At 42.7% G+C, this 25,088-nt stretch overlaps 1 protein-coding gene across 1 annotated transcript in view; it reads right to left on the bottom strand.

The window, feature by feature from the left end:
* The window catches only part of TGM2 (transglutaminase 2), a 108,672-nt gene that overhangs the window by 32,145 nt on the left and 51,439 nt on the right, over positions 1-25,088 (bottom strand). Inside the window, exons 5-10 of the mRNA XM_075347543.1 lie at positions 11,075-11,203; positions 10,681-10,858; positions 10,467-10,602; positions 9,151-9,254; positions 8,228-8,467; positions 4,400-4,684 (exon numbers count right to left, since the gene is read on the bottom strand). Coding sequence (XP_075203658.1) covers positions 4,400-4,684; positions 8,228-8,467; positions 9,151-9,254; positions 10,467-10,602; positions 10,681-10,858; positions 11,075-11,203 — 1,072 coding nt within the window. The remainder of the gene's footprint in view (positions 1-4,399; positions 4,685-8,227; positions 8,468-9,150; positions 9,255-10,466; positions 10,603-10,680; positions 10,859-11,074; positions 11,204-25,088) is intronic.

Raw genomic sequence — 25,088 nt, 5'->3', positions numbered from 1 at the left:
AATCATCCCCTTTAAGTTAATATTTATTCATCCCCTTTAAGTTAATACTTTGTAGTGCCACCTTTTGCTGCAATTACAGCTGCATGTTGCTTGGAGAATGTCTATCAGTTTTGCACATCTAAAGACTGAAATTCTTGCCCATTCTCCCTTTGCAAATAGCTGGAGCTGAGTGAGGTTGGATGGAAAGCGTTTATGAACAGCAGCTTTCAGCTCTTTCCACAGATTCTCGATTGGATTCAGGTCTGGACTTTGACTTGGCCATTCTAACACCTGGATACGTTTATTTGTGAACCATTCCATTGTAGATTTTGCTTTATGTTTGGGATCATTGTCTTGTTGGAAGACAAATTTCCGTCCCAGTCTCAGGTCTTTTGCAGACTCCAACAGGTTTTCTTCAAGAATGGTCCTGTATTTGGGTCAATCCATCTTCCCATCAATTTTAACCATCTTCCCTGTCCCTGCTGAAGAAAAGCAGGCCCAAACCATGATGCTGCCACCACCATGTTTGTCAGTGGGCATGGTGTGTTAAGGGTGATTAACTGTGTTGCTTTTACGCCAAACATGTCGTTTGGCATTGTGGTCAAATAGTTCGATTTTCGTTTCATCTGACCAGAGCACCTTCTTCCACATGTTTGATGCGTCTCCCAGGTAGCTTGTGGCAAACTTTAACACTAGAAGTCCCAGAGAGGGGTCATTTAACATTTCTACGATTGGAACCCTATGGAGCTCGAAATTCCTGGGACTTCTAGTGTTAAACAACACTTTTTATGGATATCTTTGAGAAATGGCTGAAATGGCTTTCTTCTTGCCATTCTTCCATGAAGGCCATATTTGTGCAGTGTACGACTGATTATTGTCCTATGGACAGACTCTCCCACCTAAGCTGTAGATCTATGCACTTCATCCAGAGTGATCATGGGCCTCTTGGCTGCATCTCTGATTAGTCTTCTCCTTGTTTGAAATGGACGTTTGGATGGACGGCCGGATCTTGGCAGATTTGCAGTGGTATGATACTCCTTCCATTTCAATATGATCGCTTGCACAGTGCTCCTTGGGATGTTTAAAGTTTTCCACAACAGCATCATGGACCTGCCTGTTATGTTCCTTGGTCTTCATGATGCTCTCTGTACTTTAAACAGAACACTGAGACTATCAGTGGATTTATATGGAGACTTGATTACACACAGGTGGCTTATATTTATCATCATCAGTCATTTAGGACAACATTGTATCATTCAGAGATCCTCAATTAACTTCTGGAGTGAGTTTGCTGCACTGAAAGTAAAAGGGGACGAATAGTATTGCACGCCCCACTTATCAGTTATTTATTTTTTTTTATAAAAGTTTATAATAAGCAATAAATTTCGTACAACTTCACAATTGTGTCCCACTTGTTGTTGATTCTTCACATTAAAATTTTTATCTTTATGTTTGAAGCCTGAAACGTGAAAAAAGGTTGAAAAATTCAAGGGAGCCGAATACTTTCGCAAGGCACTGTATCAGCTCCGTAAAGAAAAGCGTTTCATTGGCATTTGTGGAAGAGCTTGGCCTACAAGGAGGTAGATGTAATAGCTGGAGTAACATTTTTCCCTTTCACAGCTCACATGATGGGAATACATCCATTTTTGATAGGAGTTTACATCTGAATGTTACTGAACAGTCTCCACTTTATACAGTACCCGAAGAAGAAAACATTTCATTTTCTACAGTTTGCGTGTGAGTAAACTATTGACCATGGAAGAAAACACCCAACATCAACAAATCACCACCATCCAAATAGGAAAGGAAAACTAGTTACATAACACATAGAATATACTTATATTATTTACCTGAAAGGCTGATTTATCCTTGGGGTAAGGGGCTCCTTTGGTTATAGTTTCCAGACATACTTTCCTGCCAAATATGACTAATGGCTACCTCAGCAACTGTGAAACCCAGTATGCAGTAGCATCCCTCCTTTCAGGTATGAGAGATGAATATATCATTAATCTACAGGTAAATAGCATTAAAATCATGTGTTCCTGCCTTTTTGAAAAGTGGCTAAAGGGAGAAAATTATGTTGTTATATTCTCCCTTTAGCCACCTGCTTCCAGTGATAGGGGGTGCAGTGAGTGCACTGCACAGTTAGCACAGCTGTAATTACTGCCCAGGACACTGACCATCTGCTCTGCAAGCTGTCAAAGTTCAGGGGAGTGATTATAGCCATGCTTACTGTGTAATACCACTCTCTGCACCACCACCACCACCACGTTAGCACACATGCACAACATGTGGCCCACCCAAAGTCCCAAAGGACTTCTGGTGGCACACTTGGAGAACTGCTAACAGGATAGTACTCTTTTTTCAACGTATTCTTGTCATTCAGACATGAATATATTTGAAGGCGTAAGCACTGGAAAAGTGGCAAAGAAGTTCTTCACCCTGATTTGCAATGGATGCCACAAAGATGGAAGGAAAGGTAAGAGCTCTATGGAGCTGAAGATTGTAGAGACTGTTATTGTAGATGTGGGTTGTTATTGTGAGTGCACAGTACAGTGAGGGCAATTTGCAGATGGGGGAAAAGTGTGAGTTGGGGTGCAGTATATCGAGGGAGTAGCATGGGTGGCAGTATGGAGAATTAGGAGCATGGGGAGGACGCTGAAGGTGGAAACATTATGAAGTCGGACAATGTGGAAGCCATTGTTTTGTAAGGAAGGACAGCATGACAGTTATAATTCATAAGGGAGGACAGTGTGGAGGTCATCATTTGTGCAGAAAATAGTCAGGTGCAATTTTTTTTTTCAGGCGCACAACATAGGTGATATTTTTATTCATGGGGCATTATAAAGGTCAAAAGAAAATATCCAGCATTCTGAGAATGGACTTGAAAAAACTTGTATATTTTATTTCAGAAACATGCATGTGAACATAATAAAAGCAGTGTCAGTACAGCAAAATCCAATGCGTTTCAACCGTAAAGGCCCTGTCACACACACACAGATAAATCTTTAGCAGATCTGTGGTTGAAGTGAAATCATAGACATATTGTTCCATTTGTACACAGCCACAAACCTGGCACTGATGGTCCACAATTTCACTGCAACCACAGCTCTACCACAGATCTACCACAGATCTACCATAGCTCTACCACAGCTCTACCACAGCTCTACCACAGCTCTACCACAGCTCTACCACAGATCTACCACAGCTCTACCACAGATCTACCACAGATCTACCACAGATCTACCATAGCTCTACCACAGCTCTACCACAGCTCTACCACAGCTCTACCACAGATCTACCACAGATCTACCACAGATCTACCACAGATCTACCTGTGTGTGTGTGTGACAGGGCCTTAAGCATGTTCAAGACCTTACGGTTGAAATGTTTTTTTTCTGAACCGACACTGCCTTTCTTATGTTAATGTTTATGTTCCTGAAGTAAGATATTCAAGTTTTTTCAAGTCCATTCTCAGAGTGCTGGATATCTTCCTTTTTGTGTATTGCCCACAGGCTCATATGACCGAGCACCTGGATCAGTAGTGAATTGTAGGACAAGTGACCAGGATTTTAACTTCAATCTGCATTATGAAGGTCACTTATTTTTAAGGGCACCATGTCATAATATGCTACAAAGACCAGCAAAGAGGGAATTCTGTGGGCATTAAATATGATCATAACGTCTGTAGTACATGGAAATAAAAGAAAGGAAAATTACTCCAATCAGAGAGGACATCACCTGTAAGGTACCTGGATGTAAATGTTTATTTGTGGTACTGACAGACTATTTCTAATCAGAACTGTGGTTTCTGCATGATTTACAGTCTTATGATGGCTGGTAAAATCAACTCTCAGCCCCTTCTTACCATTAAGGACATACTAAGAGTTGCAGATTCATGCGATACAAGTGTACATTATATTATGGAGACTGACCTAACATTACATTTGATTACTGTACTAAGTTTGTTAATGTATTCATGTACTGATGGTAGTTCTGGTGATGGACTGATATACTGATGGTGATTCTGTTCTTGTATCTATGTACAGGTACTGGTTCAGGTGCTTTTTTCATGTAAGTTCTTTTGACTTCTTTGTGACCATTGGAATTAGTTCAGTATGACAGTGTGACTTTTGGGCCTAAAAAAATAGTGCCCCCCTGCTCTGTAGTAAAAGGGTTATTCTAGACATGGTTTACATCTTACAATATGTTTATGGGCTCCTTTTCCCTTGATTCCCCATTTTACCCCCCCCTTTTTCTCCCCATTTTTAGATTCTGTACTCATATCTTCAATTTAAATTATTTGAAAAAGAATCTGATTATGAGGTCATCATTGTCACATTTGTGTATATTTCCACCATAACAGTTTGCAGACTACCACTATTTACATGTAATAAATGTAAAAGAAATAGTGTTTTACCTGCATTTGCCTGCAAGTTGAGTTGGTCAAGTTCCTTCTTTCCACATATTGGTCCCACTTCACCAGTGTAGCTAGTAGGACGTGCACAGATAGTGAGTTTACACTCCTTGTCCTCATCAGTGTTGTTGGTGATAACTGCAAACACATCAAAATCACTGCCCTTGTCCATCTTTTCAGATACTTTAATCTTTATGCCAACTGGAGATGGCTCTTCAGTCTTCTGTACTCGGGGAACTGAAGTGTGCTGACTTGCTTTTTCAAAAGCTCGCCTTTCATCCTCTGAATCTAAGGAGCAGAGAACGCAGATTCATATTTATGATCAGTTGATTGTCATTTTATATATTTTTATGAATGACATGTACAGGAGACGTATGAGATTTTCTAGAAACTGCAGCATTCTTTTTTGTCTTGAATAAAGCCGAGACATAAAATGGGCCAAAGAGTGGTGCTGCTTCTTCAAAAATAAGAATTTATGGTCTTCAGTCTCCTCCATTGAAATTGGTAAGAAATAGAAAGAAAAAAAAAATAATGATATATTAACACATCCTGACTTTTTATTATAATATACAGTACAGACCAAAAGTTTGGACACACCTTCTCATCTCTAGAACAACTGTTAAGAGGAGACTTTGTGCAGCAGGCCTTCATGGTAAAATAGCTGCTAGGAAACCACTGCTAAGGACAGGCAACAAGCAAAAGAGACTTGTTTGGGCTAAAGAACACAAGGAATGGACATTAGACCAGTGGAAATCTGTGCTTTGGTCTGATGAGTCCAAATTTGAGATCTTTGGATCCAACCACCATGTCTTTGTAGAAAAGGTGAATGGATGGACTCTACATGGCTGGTTCCCACCATGAAGCATGGAGGAGGAGGTGTGATGGTCTGGGGGTGCTTTACTGGTGACACTGTTGGGGATGCATTCAAAATTGAAGGCATACTGAACCAGCATGGCTACAACAGCATCTTGCAGCGGCGTGTTATGCCATTCGGTTTGCCTTTAGTTGGACCATCATTTATTTTTCAACAGGACAATGACCCCAAACACACCTCCAGGCTGTGTAAGGGCTATTTGACTAAGAAGGAGAGTGATGGGGTGCTACGCCATATGACCTGGTCTCCACAGTCACCAGACCTGAACCCAATCGAGATGGTTTGGGGTGAGCTGGACCGCAGAGTGAAGGCAAAAGGGCCAACAAGTGCTAAGCATCTCTGGGAACTCCTTTAAGACTGTTGGAAAACCATTTCCAGTGACTACCTTTTGAAGCTCATCAAGAGAATGACAAGAGTGTGCAAAGTAGTAATAAAAGCAAAAGGTGGCTACTTTGAAGAACCTAGAATATAAGACAAATTTTCAGTTTTACACTTTTTTAAGCATTTCATTCAACATGTGTTAATTCATAGTTTTGATGCCTTCAATGTGAATCTACAATTTTCAGAGTCCTGAAAATAAAGAAAACTCTTTGAATGAGGTGTGTCCAAACTTTAGGTCTGTACTGTATATATATATTTTTTTTTCCTACATATGATCTTTTTGTGGTTTGTATTACATAGTAGTTATTATATGATTAAATGGCATTAAACACTTAAGTCGATCAGAACTGTGTAACATTAAAACTGCCTTTGTTGCCCATTGCAACCAATTACAGACGACCTTTCATTTATTATACGGCTAATGAAAAATGTAAGATTTGCTTTCATTGGTTGCTATGGGCAACGGGGACATTTTAGCATTAGACAGTTTTTATAAATCTGTCCAATATATACAGAAATTTTAATTCAGTGTATTTAATCCTTTAAAGGGTTATTTTCATCCCTGCTTTTCATGGCTGAAACAGGAATATACAGTATGTTTCTAGGTCATGGTCACCAGAGGTGGGTGATACAAAAACTGCTGAGAGCCCATAAAAATGAGTGAGAGTTACAAAAGCCACAGCACAAAGCAACCTACCCTGTGGCTTACTCCTTCAAGTTGCGGAAGCAGCATGGCTTGCTATGTATCGCCATTTCCATAATTCATATTCATTTCTATGGGAGTTACGCAAAGAGTGTAGTGCAGTTGCCCTCGGCTGTTTTTGTAGCCCTGCCTCTAGGGTTGAGGAATTGGAGAAGCAGTTATTCTCGTCTCTGGGCGAAATTGGAATATATTTATATTACACTATCTCTCCTAATATTTCCTTTTCCGATCAACATTACAACAGATGCCGTGCATGCTTCTAAGCTTACCACTTTCTATATATTTCTGTATTTCTATAGCTGTTTATACACGTCACACACTATAATACATATTTAATGCAACTCTCCTACATTATATAAAATGGCCTACATTGGCAAGAACAAATATAGAAACAATCCTTAGATGCGATCAGCAATACAAATAATTGTTTCCACACATCATTTAGATAAAATAAAGTCTTCTTTCAAATCTACACCAGACAGGATATTAAAAAGTCAAATCTGATTTGGCTAGAGCCATTTACCTTGTAGAGTAAATAATGCGTGACTGCACGGACCCCAATCATAACAATATACTTTATGCCTGTTGGCACTTGGAAGAGGAGTTGTCCAACAACCCAACAAGCTGATTTTTAAGTTTTTTTCTCTTCATAGAATAAAATGAAGGAACGGCCAAAAGTATAGTCATTGTCTGGCAATAGCACAATGTCAACAATAGTATTATCCACGCTCAATCTGTTCTATTAAATATTGGGTTCCATTCACGGAACAAAGCCTTGTCCTGGTGTACTTTGGAGTTGTGGGCATTCTGTGTTCCATCATATCATACCAAATCTTAAGAAGCATTGCACAGATATGGCACCTAATAGAGTCTGCTTTTCAGTCTGGCAGAAAGAAAAGACCTTGAAAACGTCTATGTGTCACATTATGGCTCAAGACTTTTGTATTGAGTTATAATATGGTTGTGTGCCTTATGCGGGCGTCACACGAGGCGATCTATTGTGCGATAGGTCGTCGGGGGTCACAGTTTTCGTGACGCACATCCGGCTTCGTTGGCGACGTCGTCCCATGTGACACCTACGAGCGATCGCAAATCAATGAGAAATTGGGTATCGTGTACTCCTCGTTTATTTTTAAAAAATCGTTTATTTTACTTTGCGTCGGTTGTTCATTGTACCCGGGGTAGCACACATCGCACTGTGTGACACCCCGGGAACGATGAACACAGCTTACCTGCATCTCACGGCACCCGCCGGCTATGCGAAAGGAAGGAGGTGGGCGGGATGTTTACGTCCCACTAATCTCCGCCCCTACGCTTCTATTGGCCGGCTGCTGTGTGACGTCGCTGTGATGCAGAATGTCCCACCCCTTTCAGGAAGTGGATGTTCGCCGCCCACAGCAATGTCGCTCAGCAGGTAAGTACGTGTGACGGGGGTGAAACGACTTTGTGCGACACGGGTAGCGATTTCCCCGAGACGCACAAATGACGGGGGCGGGTACGATCACTCGTGCGATCGCACAATAGATCGTACCGTGTGAAGCCTGCATAAGCCCTAAAAGTATCTAAGAAAGCATACGAGAGCAATTATTTAGTAAAAATCCACCTGACATTATGTGGAACTGAATTTTTCATGCCATAAAGGTGGCAAGATAAATCTGCCATAGCAAACAGTTGAATATTGTTCATGATGATGGTATTTCTTTCACTGCTTAACATACAGACTTACAAGATGGAGTGGATAGCACCAAGTTATCCAAGGTTGCCCTTTTGACAACGGCTTTAGACAGACTTTAAACACTTCATTGATGGTTATTAGATTTTTCAATATTCAGAACAGCTACAGATTACTTTGTTTTTCAGTTTTTGTACTCACCCTCAGGATACTTGTAGTTGTGTGTAATGTCTTCTCGACTGTCTTTTCCTACAGCTTTAGTACTGATTTTCTGTCCAACCTGCGAAGTGTATTTGGTTTGTCTGACAGTACCATCTTTTTGCTCTACGAAGTACAGCACATCTGCATTCACCTCAGCAAACACAAATGGGACATCATAGTCTATAGCAAGGTCACCTTCCTTGATAGCAAGAAGAGGAGCAGGACCACAGCAGAACACACCTACAGGAGAAAAGAAGGTCAAGATTTTAACAAATTGTATTGGTACAGCTACTCTGAAGCCAAAGGCATATTAATCCATACTCTTTTTTTATCAGGTGGCGAGAACGCCTCTTCAGAAGAACTGTATTATTAAAAAAATGAGAACAGGTACTAGCCCTAAGGGCTGTAGGAAAAAGTGAAGAAGAGCAAACAAACATGCTCTAGGTGAGAATAAATGTATCCTACTGGCAGGCCAATTTTAATTTTTGCTTTCCCTTTTTTATGCAAACTACCGGCAGAACGCATATAATGACTTCCATATGGTCATGCATAGAAAATCATGAAATAGAGGCATCAAAATATTAGCAAACCAAGCAGGTACAGATCACCTCAAAGGGTGTTATATGGAAGAGCAAATTTAAGCTTTCCCATTCCAGGATGGCATGTGTTTGGACATAAATTAGTAGAGTACCTCTTTTGACAACCTCCCCTCTATTTCACAAATTAAATCCAGATTTTTATTTAAATTTTTAATACATTAAAAAAAATCAAAGGTAGACATATACTATAAACTATAATGTGAGCAGATAATATGCCTACAGGTCAAAATAAAATTCCTACTAAGTGATGTGAAAAGTCTACATTACAAAAAGAGAAAAAACAACCAAGAAAAAAAAAAACAAACAGATAAGTCAAATTCCCACCATCACTTTTCTCTTGAGGTGTAGGATCAACAACCTGCCAGCCATCATATCCTTCAGGAAGATCAAGTCTATTCATCCAGGCTTCAACCCAACAGTGGAAGTTCCTTCATAACAAATGACAAAAATCTCTTGTCAAGTGACAAACGTTTGTCTTCATATCAAATCAGTAAAACCAGTGGCTTAAAATATTAGGGAAGCACTCCCATTAACATTTTCATCCTGTTAATGTATTGCCATCATGTTCTATAGCACTGTGTACTTACAATTGCTCATTTAGCCTTTCAACCCAGTTAATGCTTCTTTTTTCTCTGTTCTATGTAGGAATAGGAAGTCACTTTTCCTTGCATGAATCATCTCCCTCTTCAACTCCTGACATAGCTGCTCTGCTCCTCTCCCCTGCCATTGACGTATGCAGTGATGACTCATGCCGGAAAAAGACTAAGGGGCACTTTGCACACTACGACATCGCAGCTGCGATGTCGGTGGGGTCAAATCGAAAGTGACGCACATCCGGCGTCGCAGTCGATATCGTAGTGTGTAAATTCTTTTTGATACGATTAAAGAGCGCAAAAACGTCCAAATCATATCATCGGTGTAGCGTCGGTCATTTCCATAATTTCAGAAGGACCGATGTTATGATGTTGTTCCTCGTTCCTGCGGCAGCACACATCGCTGTGTGTGAAGCCGCAGGAGCGAGGAACATCACCTTACCTGCGTCCTGCGGCTCACGCCGGCTATGCGGAAGGACGGAGGTGGGCGAGATGTTTACGTCCCGCTCAGCTCCGCCCCTCCGCTTCTATTGGCCGCCTGCCGTGTGATGTCGCTATGACGCCGCACGACTCGCCCCCTTAATAAGGAGGCGGTTCACCGGCCAGAGCGACGTCGCAGGGCAGGTGTGTGCATGTGAAGCTGCCGTAGCGATAATGTTCGCTATGGCAGCTATCACCATGATATCGCAGCTGCGACGGGGTCGGGGACTATTGCGCTCGGCATTGCAAGCATCGGCTTGCGATGTCGTAGTGTGCAAAGTGCCCCTTACTGTTTCTACATAGAGCTTACAAGGATTCAGCTAGTCTGTTGTAAATAATGTAATGACAGACATAATGGAAAAGAGATTAACTGGGTAGAAAGGTAAAATTAGCAATTATAAGTACACCGTGTTATATAATCTGATGATTGCAATATATTAAAAGGATAAAAATTTTAATGGGAGTGCTTCTTTAAGCATATTAAGTTATAATGATAATCTTAACCACATACCCGTGCTAATAATTCTACAGCAATTTGATAAACAGTTTGCCAACTCATCATCTTACCAGATCATATCTTTTATCTTATTCTGTTTCTTCCCTTCAGAATCCAGGTACTGTTCAATCACCAGATTTTTGTTAGTGTCATGTGCTGAATTGTAGTTGGTGATGACCCGAGCAGGGATGCCCAGACACCTTAGCACTGTAAGACAACAAAAATGTATTTAACTTAATTCCCATTGAGGGTTTTTCTTTCATCTTTTACTCTCATTCTTCTCACCTGAACAAGCAACTGCAGCAAAAACCCAACACTGCCCATATCGCACTGCCTGACATTGAAACTTTTTCCAACGCCTCAGGATATCCACACTGCCGATCCAAAACATGGGGCTTACACCATCTCCATAGCAGTTGTCCCAACGCCCATACAGCACCCCTTTGTCATCGTTACAATTCACCTATAAAAGCATGGGCAAAAGGTATTAACATACTGCAACTTCCAAATTGTGCGCTAATTCATAAAAGGAGCAAGATATTGAAAACCAGTTTCAGGAGCTACAAAGTGAAATGATCACAGGATCTGCTTTGAGGTCTTTCCTTTTCATGTCCAAGTTTCACACATGTTATTAAACTATGTATGTTAATTTCATAATTGATAGGATTTACAAACTCACCATTGCACTAACGACACGGCTAATATACACAGGGTCATTTCGCTGGGTACAGTCAGTTGTGGAATCCTTGACAAACTTGGGGTTGTTGTCTAAAACCTCTAGAGCAGCTTCCAGTATACCATCTTCAAACTAATAAGAGCAAAAGAAAGTACCAAATGAAGAAAAAGTGGAAACATTATCAAAGATTTATCTAGTATTATTTGAAAGATTTATCCCCAACAATTTACTGTATATGAAGGCTATAGATATCTTTCACAAGCAAGACTTATTTTTACAAACTCTAGTCACAAAACGTTAGAGAGATTTGAATTTAGGGAGAAATTTCAGGATGATCCTAAAATGTACTCCAACCTTTTTAAGATGAACTTAATGTGACCTTCTCTAAACGTTAACATTTGGACATGTACATTCAAAAAGTTCTTGTACGTTTTGCACAACATGCTGTTCTTTAACAAGGAGCTTAATGGCAAGATTTACAACAGGTGTTTTATCCATGAATCGCCCAATAAATTTCAGGGTTAAATTAGCATTGGAACTTAAACAGTCCTCCTTGTCATGCTGTTCATATTTTAATATCATGAGACCAAGACGACACCCAACAATTGATCAACAGTATCTCGCCATGTGAAGCTTCAAGCGGGATTTTCTCAGAAGGAATTGGCTACGGAGCTTATAGTGTCACAGAGTGTCATCAGCAGGTTGCAACAGAGATAAAGAGAGACTGGAAGAGTCACAGTAAGGCATAGAAGTGGATGTCCTTTGGCCACTCCCACACTGATGACTACTTCATTGTGAACAATGCCCTTCAGAACTGGATGATGAATGCCACACAACTCCAGGCACATTTAAGGTAGGTGAGAGATACCCAAGTGTCATGGTAGCGCATTTAAAACCATTTATATCAGCATGGTCTGCATGCTAGACAACCTCCAAGGGTATCTGACCACACCACCAGGCACAGGCGTCTTGCTAAACAAGAAACCAGTGGACCTCAGTGCTGCTCACTAATGAAAGTTGATTCATGCTGAGCAGAAGTTATGGTTGCTAATGATGTTGGAGATGTCAAGAAGAGCACTATGCATCAGCCACTGTTGTCACCAGGTGATCCTTTGTGGTGGTGGTGTTACAGTGTGGGTATGTGTGTCTAGTCAATACGGAACTTCTACACACTTTGTGAAATGGTACAGTAATACTACTACTTGAATAACACCATTAATCCAGTCATTGTGCCACTGCATAAACATAGGCCTAATTTCATCTTCATGAATGACAATGCTCCAGCTAATCGAGGTCCCATAATTTGGGAACGGCTGCTGGAGGCTCAGGTACCTCCAATAGAGTGGTCTGTACTTTTTCTAGACCTGAATCCTATAGAAAACTTGAGATCAGCCAAGTCGCTGTGTAGATGATCATAGCTCTGTACCCCAGAACCTCAATGACCTGTGGGCCGCCCTTCAAGAAGAATTCCCTATCCTTCACTAACTACACTATCTTACTGCTTTTCTTTTTTTTTTGCCCACTACCTTATTGATGGTGCTTCATTTGAGAATCACATTACATGCTGGAATACTTAAAACATTATCAGGGAACAAAAGTTGTGGTCACTTCCACACTTCCACAGCCCCTGCCTCCTCCCTGAAACAAAGCATCATCAGTAACGCTCATTTTAGGGGATCATCCATGCTCTTTCTATGTGTGCTGTGCACTATGCGATGTGCACAATGACTGTGCGCTCTGTGTTACCGACTCAGATCAGCAATAACGAGCTGGCACCAGAGTGCACTGTCAGAATACCAGACATTCAGAGACTAACACGACCCTCCAAGTGACATCACTGGTCTCTGCATGCCAGGTATTCTAACATATTCTCCTGTCTGAGTCAGCAACAGAGAGTACTCTGTCATTGTGCTCATTGCCTTGGCTCTAGCCCAGCACCTGAAATGAGTGTCACTGATGACGCTTTGTTTCATGGAGGGGGCAAAGGCTCCTGCTTAATTTCAGTGTCCAAGCGTGAACTGGGATTCTTGAGAAAAAAAAAAAAGTGTAAAGTAACAGCAAGTAAAAAACAAACAGAAAAGCAGTTACATGGTCTCGTTAGGGAAAGATAGGAAATTTTTAATTCAAGTAGAAAATAGTTTAGATTATGGCACTAAATGGTTAGGGATTTAGCAGGAAAATTGGGTTGGACTTCAGATCATCCATTTAAAGATGCTGGAGGCCATCATAATGTGTGGGAGCTGTGGGCTAATGTTAAGTTTAATGTACAGTATATGGAGGCTTCAAAAGTGAACCAGTCACCTGGGAAAATGCTATTGAGCTGCAAATATACGGTTAACCACAGTGCTGCTGGCCACCTAACTGAACTGAAAGTGCAGATACTGGGAGCAAAGTGAACCGATTTCCTTCCGGGAGCAGCTTTCATTCATATGGGAGTGCACAGAGCAGCTTTTGTCTCTGCTCACAGCACTGCACACTATACTGATGTGCCCCAGCACTTTGATTGACAGCTGGCATACCTGTGCAGAGGAAGATGACAAGCTGTCAGGGTGTGATTACAGTCATCGTTCACAGTATAGGCAACGGTGCTGTGAGTGGTGACTACAGCCCCTCTGTCCATGTTCCCAAGACTGAAAAAACAGCACTCCTAGGAGTAGATGTAGACGCTCTTTTTTTACAGCGGCCGGGCAGAATTGTAATGCTATGTATGTGAAGATTAATCCTATATCTCCATGTAAATAGTATTTTCCAGGAGGACAGGTTCCTGTTAACACTTCATTACGACAGAAGAATCTCCACATCTAAGCTGTGATGGTAAATGTGGTTTGGGTCTGGATTTAAAGTTGAGCGAGTACCTAACTATTCATAATCAATATACTCATAACGAGTACTGTCTAATACTCGCGCATTCATTCCGAATAGCGTGTGCAATGCAAGTCAATGGGGAAAACTCGCAATGTAACGAGTAACCTGAATTCTGCACTATTTGCTACTCGCACGAATAGTACGGCATTTGGGTTACTCGTTACTTTTTTTATTATTATTATTATTAATAATTTATAGAGCTCCATTGATTCCATGGTGCTGTACATGAGAAGGGGGTTACAGAATACATATACAAGTTTCAATAGACAGGCTAGTACAGAGGGAAGATGGCCCTGCCCTTGCGGGCTTACATTCTAAAGGATTTTGGGGAGGAGACAGTAGGTGGGGTGTAGGTTGGGCGGCAGCTCCGCACGGTGGTGGGGCGGCAGCTCCAAACGGCGGCGGGTCGGCAGCTCTGCACGGTGGCGGGGCGGCAGCTCCGCACAGTAGTGGGGCAGTGGAGTCATTGAAGGTTATAGGCATTTCTGAACAGGTGAGTTTTCAGGTTCCGTTTGAAGTTTGCAAGTGTAGTAGATAGTCTGACGTGTTGACGCAATGAGTTCCAGGAGACTGGGGATGCTCGGGAGAAGTCTTGTAGTCGGTTGTGTGAGGAGCGAATGAGAGAGGAGAAGAGAAGGAGATCTTTGGAGGACCGAAGATTACGTTTTGGAGTCTAGCAAGAGATTAGTTCAGAGATATACGGAGGAGACAGATTATGGATGGCTTTGTAGGTCAGTGTTAGTAGTTTGAATTGGATACGATGGAAGATTGGGAGCCAATGGAGCGATTTGCAGAGAGGAGAAGCAGGGTGGTATTGAGGAGAGAGGTGGATCATTCGGGCAACAGAATTAAGGATGCACTGGAGAGGGGCAAGCGTGTAAGCAGGGAGACCACAGAGGAGGATGTTGCAGTAGTCGAGGCGGGAGATTATGAGAGCATGCACTAGCATTTTTGTAGATTGAGAATTGAGGAAAGGACGGATTCTGGAAATATTTTTGAGTTGAAGACGGCAGGGGGTGGTGAGGGATTGGATGTGTGATATGAAGGACAAGGCAGAGTCAAAGGTCACTCCGAAGCACCGAACTTTGGGTGCTGGGGAGAGCGTGATGTTATTTATTGTAATAGGTAGATCAGGTAGGGAGTGTAGGTGAGACGGAGGAAAGATGATCAGTTCAGTTTTGGCCACATTGAGCTTTAGGAAGCGAGAGGAAAAGAAGGAAGATATAGCCGATAGGCACTCTGAGATTCTGGACAGCATAGAAGTGACATCTGGACCAGAGAGGTAGAGCTGAGTGTCATCGGCATATAGGTGGTACTGGAAGCCATGGGACTTTATGAGTTGTCCCAGGCCAAATGTATAGATGGAAAAAAGTAAGGGTCCCAGGACAGAGCCTTGAGGGACGCCAACAGAGAGATGTCGGGATGAAGAGGTTGTGTGGGGGTGGGAGACACTAAAAGTGCAGTTGGAGAGGTATGAAGAGATCCAAGAGAGGGCAATGTCTCAAACACCAAGGGAAGAGAGGATCTGTAGTAGCAGGGAGTGGTCGACAGTGTCAAAGGCTGAGGATAGGTCTAGAAGTAGGAGTATAGAGAAGTGGTTGTTAGCTTTGGCAGTAAGTAAGTCCTTTGTGATTTTAGTCAGGGCAGTTTCAGTGGAATGATGTGGACGGAAGCCGGACTGTAGGTTGTCAAAGTGAGAGTTAGAGGAGAGGTGGGAGGAAAGTTAAGCATGGACGTGCTGTTCCAGGAGTTTTGAGGCAAATGGGAGTAGTGATATGGGGCGATAGCTGGTAGTAGAGGTTGGGTCGAGGTAAGGTTTCTTTAGGATGGGTGTGACTGTTGCATGTTTAAAGGCAGAAGGGAAGGTACCAGTTGTTAAAGATAGGTTGAAGAGATGGGTTAAGGCGGGAATAAGGATGGTGAGGTTGGGGAAGAGGTGGGAGGGGATGGGGTCAAGTGCGCAGGTGGTGAGGTGCGCTTTTGAGAGAAGATGTGCAAGCTCTCCTTCGGTGATGGTGGGGAGGAAGTTTATGGGGGAGGGGCAGTGGTCTGTTATATGAAGGGGTTGTGGTGGTTGAGCAGAAAAGACTTGTCTGGTTTGGTCGATCTTTTCTCTGAAATGTGTAGCAAATTCTTCTGCGGAGATGAGGGAGGTTGGAGGGGGCAGTGGTGGGCGAAGGAGGGAGGTGAAAGTATTAAATAGCTGTTTGGGGTTGTGTGTTAAAGAGGATATGAAAGCTCTGAAGTAATCCTGTTTAGCAGAGGTAAGGGCCAAGCGAAATGTGTGAATTGCATTTTTGAATGTGGTGAAGTCTTCCTGGGAGTGCGTTTTCTTCCAGCGCCGCTCTGCAGCCCTAGACACTTGCCGAAGCTTTTTAGTGAGGCTGTTGTGCCAGGGCTGTCTATTGATTCATCTCACTCTGCCGTGCACAAGAGGAGCAACTGATTCAATAGTTGATGTGAGAGTGGCGTTGTAGAAAGTGGTGGCACTGTTTGTGTCGTGGAGTGAAGATATAGAGGACAGTGGTAGGATAGAGTCAGAAAGGGTATGTATGTTGAGGTGTGCAAGGTTTCTGCAGGGGTGTGCTAGGTGCTGGACAGGGGGTGCAGGCGAGGAGGACAGAGCTGAAAAGGTCAGTAGATGGTGGTCAGATAAGTGGAGGGGGGAGGTAGTGAGGTTAGATAGAGAGCAGAGACGGGTGAAGATAAGGTCTAATGTGTGTCCATCTTTAAGGGGGGCAGAGGCGAACCATTGAGTTAGACCAAAAGATGAAGCGAGGGAGAGGAATTTGGAAGCCGCTGACTGGCGAGTCTCAGTGGGGATGTTGAAGTCATCCATGATGATAGTGGGAATGTCAGCAGAGAGAAAGTGTAGAAGCCAGGCAGAGTTTATTCCCATTGACTTGCATTGCATACACTATTCGGAACAAATATGCAAGTATTAGGCAGTACTCGTTATGAGTATCGCAAGTACGAATAGTTAGGTACTCGCTCAACTCTATCTGGATTGCTACTAAAGGATTAAAACACATTTTTCCACCATTAATGGAAATATAAATTCTAGGTTGTACCATCAGACACAAGATACACGTAAATGCTCAGGGCACAGTACTCAACATAAGGTGAATTGTCCAAGAAGTCAAAAAGCTAAGAACAGTTTACTGAAGAATGGTAAAAACAAGTATCGAGGTCCATAAAAAGATCGAAAACAGATGTTGCTAGTTTTGCTTGTAAGAAGAACATCATAGAAATGAACCATATACATAACTACAAAATGAAAAATTCCTTCTCGTGAGGGCTGAGCCATAAAACATTCTGTCTGACAAAGACATACAAATCATTTCTTTCATATGAATGAAAAATTAGAAATTGCCTTCAACCATTATGATGAGTTATTGTATGCTGAACATCAGAAAATTCTAAAGGGTTCATGAACTTTTGCACAACGATAGCACATTTGAAGTATCTTCTAGTCCTGTTATCTAACAAATTCCAATGAGAAATATCTTGTAAGGTGAAAACAAAGCACTATAACGGCAGATTTTGATGTTTAAACTGGAAAACCTCTTCTAAGTAAAGGGTGCGTTACACGCTGCGACATCGCTAATGATATATCGTCGGGGTCACGTCGTTAGTGACGCACATCCGGTGCCGTTAGCGACATCGCAGCGTGTGACACCAATGAGCGACGATCAGCGAGCGCAAAAATGTGAAAAATCGTTGCTCGTTGACACGTCGTTCATTTCCTTAATATCGTTGCTGATGTAGGTACGATGTTGTTCATAGTTCCTGCAGCAGCACACATCGCTATGTGTGACACCGCAGGAACGACGAACATCTCCTTACCTGCGTCCACCGGCAATGAGAAAGGAAGGAGGTGGGCGGCATGTTCCGGCCGCTCATCTCCGCCCCTCCTCTGCTATTGGACAGCTGCCGTGTGACGTCGCACGAACCGCACCCTTAGAAAGGAGGCGGATCGCCGGCCTGAGCAACGTCGCAGGGAAGGTAAGTCTGTGTGACGGGTGTTAGCGATGTTGTGCGCCACGGGCAGCGATTTGCCCGTGTCGCACAACCGACAGGGGCGGGTACGCTCGCTAGCGATATCGGTACCGATATCGCAGTGTGTAAAGTACCCTTAACTCTATGACTGCTGAATTGTGACAGTGTGCATTGCGCACATTATCAGGATTTCCCTGTATTTCTTGAATAGAAAGGGAATGAGAGAGGCATCATTTGATAGCATGTATGTGATTTGCATACTTCTAGTCACATGTCGACTAGTCTCATCAGCATCTCTCAATAAAAGAATAGGGATAAGCTGGATGACACTAGTTGACACATGACCTCAACTATGTAACTTACATACACTGAAAAGCAAAACGGTAACAATGTTTTGAACTTTTTAATTTCAGGCTCCATATCGCACCATCCACTAAAGCTTGATACTATTAGTTTGCAATCATCTTGGCTATCTCATACATAAATTCGACACGCAACTATTTATTATATGAATGCGGTAGTTATCCAGATTCTTATGTTACTGCATTGTTACTGGTTTGCTTCCAAAAATCCTAATTTTTATTATTTTGTTAGTATTTTGTAAATCCAACTTTAGCTTTTAACACTGACTGAATCCTTCTGGGCATGCTCTTGATCAGATTCAAGCATTTCTCAACCAAAATCTGATCCCATGAGTTTTCTACACTTTTCCCAATGTTGGTGCATAGTGGTCGACTCATTTGTGGGTAGAATTAAAGAAAAGCTACATACATGCACAAGTGTTTGACTGAGTTGAGGTCTGGAGACAGTGGGGGCCAATCCAGTACCTCTCCTTCATTGTCATAGAACCATTTCTTCTCCAATATCAATGTATGCTTTGGGTCATTGTCCTGCTGGAACACTATGTCGTCCTTTTCATACCCATAGTACTCGATTGTACAAAGTAACTTATCTTGAAAAAAACCAAAGAGAAAATTGCATGAAAAATACCCTGACTATAAATAAATAAATTGCAAGTGCTTAATAACAGGGTACTTAGTGTATACATTTTTGCAAAAAGGTAAAAAGCTGTCTCACCTCGTCAAGGTGTACCCATCTGAGACAGTCCCTCACCTACTGAAGTTAAAAACATTATCAATACCTGACTTGTGTCATGTCAAACTCCAATATGAATGGTGGCAAGTGGTCAGCTGTGTCCCAGACTAAATACACAGTGAAGTGAGACGCAATTAGTTGTTCAGTCTCAGTATTAGGAGGGCTGCACCCCCAACTTGCAAAAAAGCAAGATAACAGACAAAAAACACAAAAAAACTGAGCTGAAACAATGTTCAGTAAACATGCAACATTAAGCATGTGAATTGCAGCCTTAAGACTAGAAAAAAAACAAAGAGTGGTTTTTTTCTAGTCTTAAGGCTGCAATTCACATGCTTAATGTTGCATGTTTACTGAACATTGTTTCAGCTCAGTTGTTTTTTTTTTTGTTTTTTTTTGTGTTTTTTTTGTGTTTTTTGTCTGTTATCTTGCTTTTTTGCAAGTTGGGGGCGCAGCCCTCCTAATACTGAGACTGAACAACTAATTGCGTCTCACTTCACTGTGTATTTAGTCTGGGACACAGCTGACCACTTGCCACCATTCATATTGGAGTTTGACATGACACAAGTCAGGTATTGATAATGTTTTTAACTTCAGTAGGTTAGGGACTGTCTCAGATGGGTACACCTTGACGAGGTGAGACAGCTTTTTACCTTTTTGCAAAAATGTATACACTAAGTACCCTGTTATTAAGCACTTGCAATTTATTTATTTATAGTCAGGGTATTTTTCATGCAATTTTCTCTTTGGTTTTTTTCTAGTCTTAAGGCTGCAATTCACATGCTTAATGTTGCATGTTTACTGAACATTGTTTCAGCTCAGTTTTTTTGTGTTTAAAGTAACTTATCTTGTAGGATACTCACTTATCGCTAAGCATTGAGAACACCATCGATCCTGGTCAGGTATCTAATGCCTTTGGCTGTAAAACAACCTCATATCAGCAGGCTTCCCCCACCGAATTAGACAGTTCCTTAAATTTTTCCATCTGCTAGCCTCTTTACCTTTGTTTCTTCCATTTGCAACCATCAGAGTCTATTTTTATTGATTTTCATCTCATCCCTCCAAATCACCTGTTTCCAATCTTCTACTGTCCACTTTGTGAACTTTTTTGCAAACTCGAGCTGACGTTTATTGTGATGATATTTCGGGCCATAATTCTAGACTTGTGTAATGTGCGTTGCACAGTGCTTGTATGGATATCTCTGCTCTTACTAATACATGGCATACAAGCCACCTCAACTGCTGTGTTTGTCGCACCAGAACTGATAGAATAAGTGAGAAGCCGACTTGTTGACTCCGATATTTTGCCTCAACATCCATCTCTTGGCTTTTGAATGGATGGACAGACTTAATTTCATATTCTTCCGACTGTTATAGCATCCACATGATTCAGTCTGGCAATTTTCTTTGCCAAGAGACTGTTATCGATGAGATGGTTGATGTGGTTTCTCTCTTTGGAAATCTTCTTCATTGCTGCTCCTTGATTCAAACTAGTGATCTTTTGCTTGAGAATCAACCTAATAACACACTGAACGTTTAGGGAATGTGAGAACTGGTTGTAAGTTGAAGGATATCGGAAGAAAAATATTTTTCCACCACCAGGAGCAAAGCAATGACAATGCAGTGACATGACAAGAATCTGCATAACTAATCATATGCTAATTAGTAGACATGAGCGATGTTCGAGGCTCGAGGTTCGCCAATTTCATGTTCGAGTGATGTTGGGGGTGTTCGAGACGTTCGACGAACTCAAGCCTTTTCGTAAAAGCACGACAGTTCGAGTAACGTTCGAGAACGGTTCGAGCACCAAAACCATGGCTTTTTACAGCTAGGTGTGCAGGAAAGCCATCGCTGGCAGCCTGCGGTAAGCTGGTAACCAGGGTAAATATCGGGTATCCAAGCAAAGTGCTTTGCTTAGTAACCCGATGTTTACCCTGGCTACGTGAGCAAAAATCCCCGAAAGCCACACAGAAGCACTTCCGTGTGACTTCCGTCGGATGCGCTGCAATCTGTGTCCCACTCCAGCTCCAGCCCCGCGGCTGCCCACTCAGCAGTGTCTGCAGTTGCCTGCACTGTACGGTGTCCGTAGCTGCCCACACTGCAGTGACAGCAGCCACGGGGATGACAAGCGCTGCCTTCAGGATGTTAGTTAAGTTCCTTACCTGCGGTGATGAAGTCCTGCCCTCCCGACGTCAGCGCTGTCGCTGTCATCTATGGCTGCCACTTGTCACATCTCCTCTCGCTGCCGGCCCGAAACTGTCACTAGCGGTGACGTCACAGGCACCCGCGATACTTGGTTGTGAAGGCAGCGGTCATTGAACTCAGTGACAGCTCTGCTATCAGGAGTGCAGCGATCACCGCAGGTAATGTGCCTCGCTATCCTCCTGACAGCAGCACTTGTCATGCCCTTCAGTGACAGCTCTGCTATTAGGAGTGCAGCGATCACCGCAGGTAATGTGCCTCGCTATCCTCCTGACAGCAGCACTTGTCATGCCCTGCAGTGACCTGGGCTGACCTATTGATGTTAGCTCAGGTCACTGCATTGCTCTCCCAGCCAATGGGGAACATTCTGTTCTTTATTGACTGGGACATTGACTATGGTATGGATCGTCATGGGAACCGCTTGGATTACACCAGATCTGGATTTGTTTTTCATTCTAATAAATTGGTGAAAGAGTGAATGTTTTGGGGAGTGTTTTGTTCAAATAAAAATGTGTTTGTCGTCTAATTTTTTTTTATTACTGACTGTGTTGGTGATGTCGGGTATCTGATAGACACCTGACATCACGAACCCCAGGGCTTGATGCCAGGTGACATTACACATCTGGTATTAACCCCATATATTACCCAGTTTGCCACCGCACCAGGGCAACAGGATGAGCTGGAACGAAGCACCAGGATGGGCGCACCTAATGGATGCGCCACTTCTGGAGCGGCTGCGGCCTGCTATTTTTAGGCTGGGGAGAGTCCAATAACCATGGATCTCCCTAGTCTGAGCATATCAGACCCCAGCTGTCCGCATTACATTGGCTGGTGATCCAATTTTGGGGGGACCCCCACGTGTTTTTTTTTTAAATTATTTATTTAATTTAAAATAACAGAGTGGGGTGCCCGCAGTTTTGGATTAAGAGCCAAGGTGAAGCTGCCAGCTGTGGTCTGCAGGCTGCAGCCGTCTGCTTTACCCTAGCTGGCTATCAAAAATAGGGGGAACCCCACGTCATTTTTTTTTTAATTTATTTTTTGGCTAAATACAAGGCTAAGCACCCCTTAGTGCCACATGAAAGGCACCAAAGGGTGCAAAATTACAAAATGCAGGAGAGTGGGACATTATGTGTCTTTCTGCCATTATAATGACAGAAAAGACTGATATGAAGTGCACAAGCACAAGAAAATCACCAGAGCGCTCTACGCTGTGAAAAGCAGTAGAAAATGGCACTGGAGTGAACATGTGACCGCCTCATGTAGGTTAAAGCTATGGATCCTGGGTAAATTTATGTATTTTCCCTCCTTCAGTTTTTTTGCAGTACACAAACAAACGGAAGACACACGGATGACAAACGGATGACATACAGACCGTATATGGAACGGAAACTGATGCCACACGGATGATTCCGTGACAAAAATGGTCCATTTTTTTGCGGACCACAAAAACCGATCGGTCGTGTGAATCTAGCCTTATTCTGATCTGCCGTTTAGAAACAGCAGGCAGAAATACGTGAATAGTGCCCCTCAGCGTCAGAAAATCTCCGGGATTTCAGGGGGTAGCTGAGACCCTGGAGATCATGATTCAGGCCATTTTTTCCGGTCCCCGCTCACGTGATCACAGGTATACACCGTATACCGATGATCACGTTACAGTAAATGACAGCGCCGGTAAAAAATTATTCATCTCCCATCTGGCATGAACAAACATGTCAGATGAGAGATAAATCTCCTCCCTGGTCCCCTACTGTCACCCGGTGTCGCCAAAGTGCCCCCCCCTCCCCCCCGACCCCCTCCCGGAAATCCAAGATGGCCGCGCGCACAGCAGCGCGCCGGCCGCATTCATCCTACTCCTCTGATTTCTGTCGCATATGCCATGACACATGCGACAGAAAACTCCTCCTGCCAGGTCACCCCCTATAACCCCACCGGTGTACCCCGGTGTCCCACGGTACCTGTGCAGCGTTGATCCCCCGCAGCCCCCTCCTTCACAATAGATGCTGCCGCATGCACAGAGCGACTGTCAGCTCAGCTTCCTGTGTTCAGACACAGTGAGTGGCGGTAACCATGCATCTGTAAGCTACTGCAATGCCCTGCTCATGAGGTAAGGAACATAGTTGCTCAGGAGAGCTATACTACATTTCCAAATGGAGGTATTTGATTTTATAGTTGCCCTGCTGAACGACTACCAAACATGAGAGTCCGTTATACGCCACAAGAAAACATATCTACATAGCGAGCTCTGTTTAGTATTCATTCAGCTGGATAACTGGACTTAAAGGGGTATTCCATCTCCAAGATCCTATCCCCAATATATAGTAGGTGGAATAGCAATAATATCAGCAAATACCAATATTTGGAAATGTAGTATAGTTTTCCTGATTAGGCATGCCCTTACCTCATGAACAAGGCATTGCAGCTTTGGTAGCAACAGTTACAACATGGACTCTGCTGCTGTGGACCCAAGGAGAGTGGGTGCAGATTCATTGCACCCACACTCCTTACATGGAGGGTCTGCACTCCTAGAAAATGGGTGATACGTTCCCTGAGCGTGTCCCCCCATATTCTAGACGGTCCAGAGTCGTCGTGGGACCCCCTTATTTTTTTTTCCTTACAATAAATTGGTGAAAGAGGGAATGTTTTGGGGAGAGTTTTTTCAAATACATATTTTTTTTGTCTATTTTTTTTGTTAGTACTGACAGTTTGTGATTTCGGGTATCTGATAGACGCCATGACATCACAAACTGCTGGGCTTGATGTTAGGTGATCTTACAGCTAGTATCAAACCCATTTGTTACTCCGTTTGCCACTGCACCAGGGCACGAGATGAGCTGGGGTGAAGCGCCAGGATTGGCGCATCTAGTGGATGCGCCACTTCAGGGGCGCCTGCGGACTGCTATTTTTAGGCTGTGAAGGGCCAATAACTATGGACCTTCCCACCCTGAGAATACCAGACCACAGCTGTCCGCTTTACCTTGGCTGGTGATCCAATGTGGGGGGGACCCTACTTTTTTTGTAATTATTATTATTTATAAACTAATTATAAAAAAAAAAAAAAAAAAGCCTGGGGTGACCTCTACATTGGATCACCAACCACTGTAAAGCTGCCAGCTGTGGTTTTCAGGCTACAGCTGTCTGCTTTACCCTAGCTGGCTGGGGACCCCACGTCATTTTTTTTTTTAACTATTGATTTAAATAAAAAAAATTAATGGGCTTTCCTGTATTTTGATTGCCAGCCAAGGTAACGCCAGGCAGATGGGGGTGGCAACCCATAGCTGTCTGCTTTATCTGCGCTGAGAATCAAAAATACCATGGAGCGCTGTGTCATTTTTTATAATGATTTATTTTTACAGCACTGTGATGTCAGGCAATCAAAATACAGGGAAGCCCATTTTTTTTTTAGTTATTTAAATAAATAATTAAAAAAAATATGGGCTCCCGTTGCATATTTTGTATTGCTAGCTAAGGGTAATCCAAGCAGTTACTGGCTGCTATCCCCCACTGCTTGGTGTTACCTTCACTGGCAATGGAAAATCCAGGGAAGCATTTTTTATTTTTTTTGCCAAAAAACTACAAAGAAAAAACTGACGTGAGCTTCGCCATATTTTTGTATGCTAGCCAGGTACAGCAGGCAGGTACGGCTGCCCACAACCCCCAGCTGCCTATTTGTACCCGGCTGGGAACTAAAAATAAAAGGCAAGTCCTTTTTTTAATTATTTCATGAATTTCCCTCCTAAGTAGTCTATATGGGTTATATAGTACATAGAAAGTTGAATATAATGATGCCTTGATATCTGTAATGTGATGTTTTATTCCAGAGAAATCCACATTTTTCCTAATATGTTAATGAGTTTTTAAG

Source organism: Anomaloglossus baeobatrachus, chromosome 5 (assembly GCF_048569485.1).
Source record: "Anomaloglossus baeobatrachus isolate aAnoBae1 chromosome 5, aAnoBae1.hap1, whole genome shotgun sequence".
NCBI classification, from domain to species: domain Eukaryota; kingdom Metazoa; phylum Chordata; class Amphibia; order Anura; family Aromobatidae; genus Anomaloglossus; species Anomaloglossus baeobatrachus.
The sequence above is the reverse complement of the archived record's forward strand: the minus strand, read 5'-3'. Positions and strand labels throughout refer to the sequence as shown.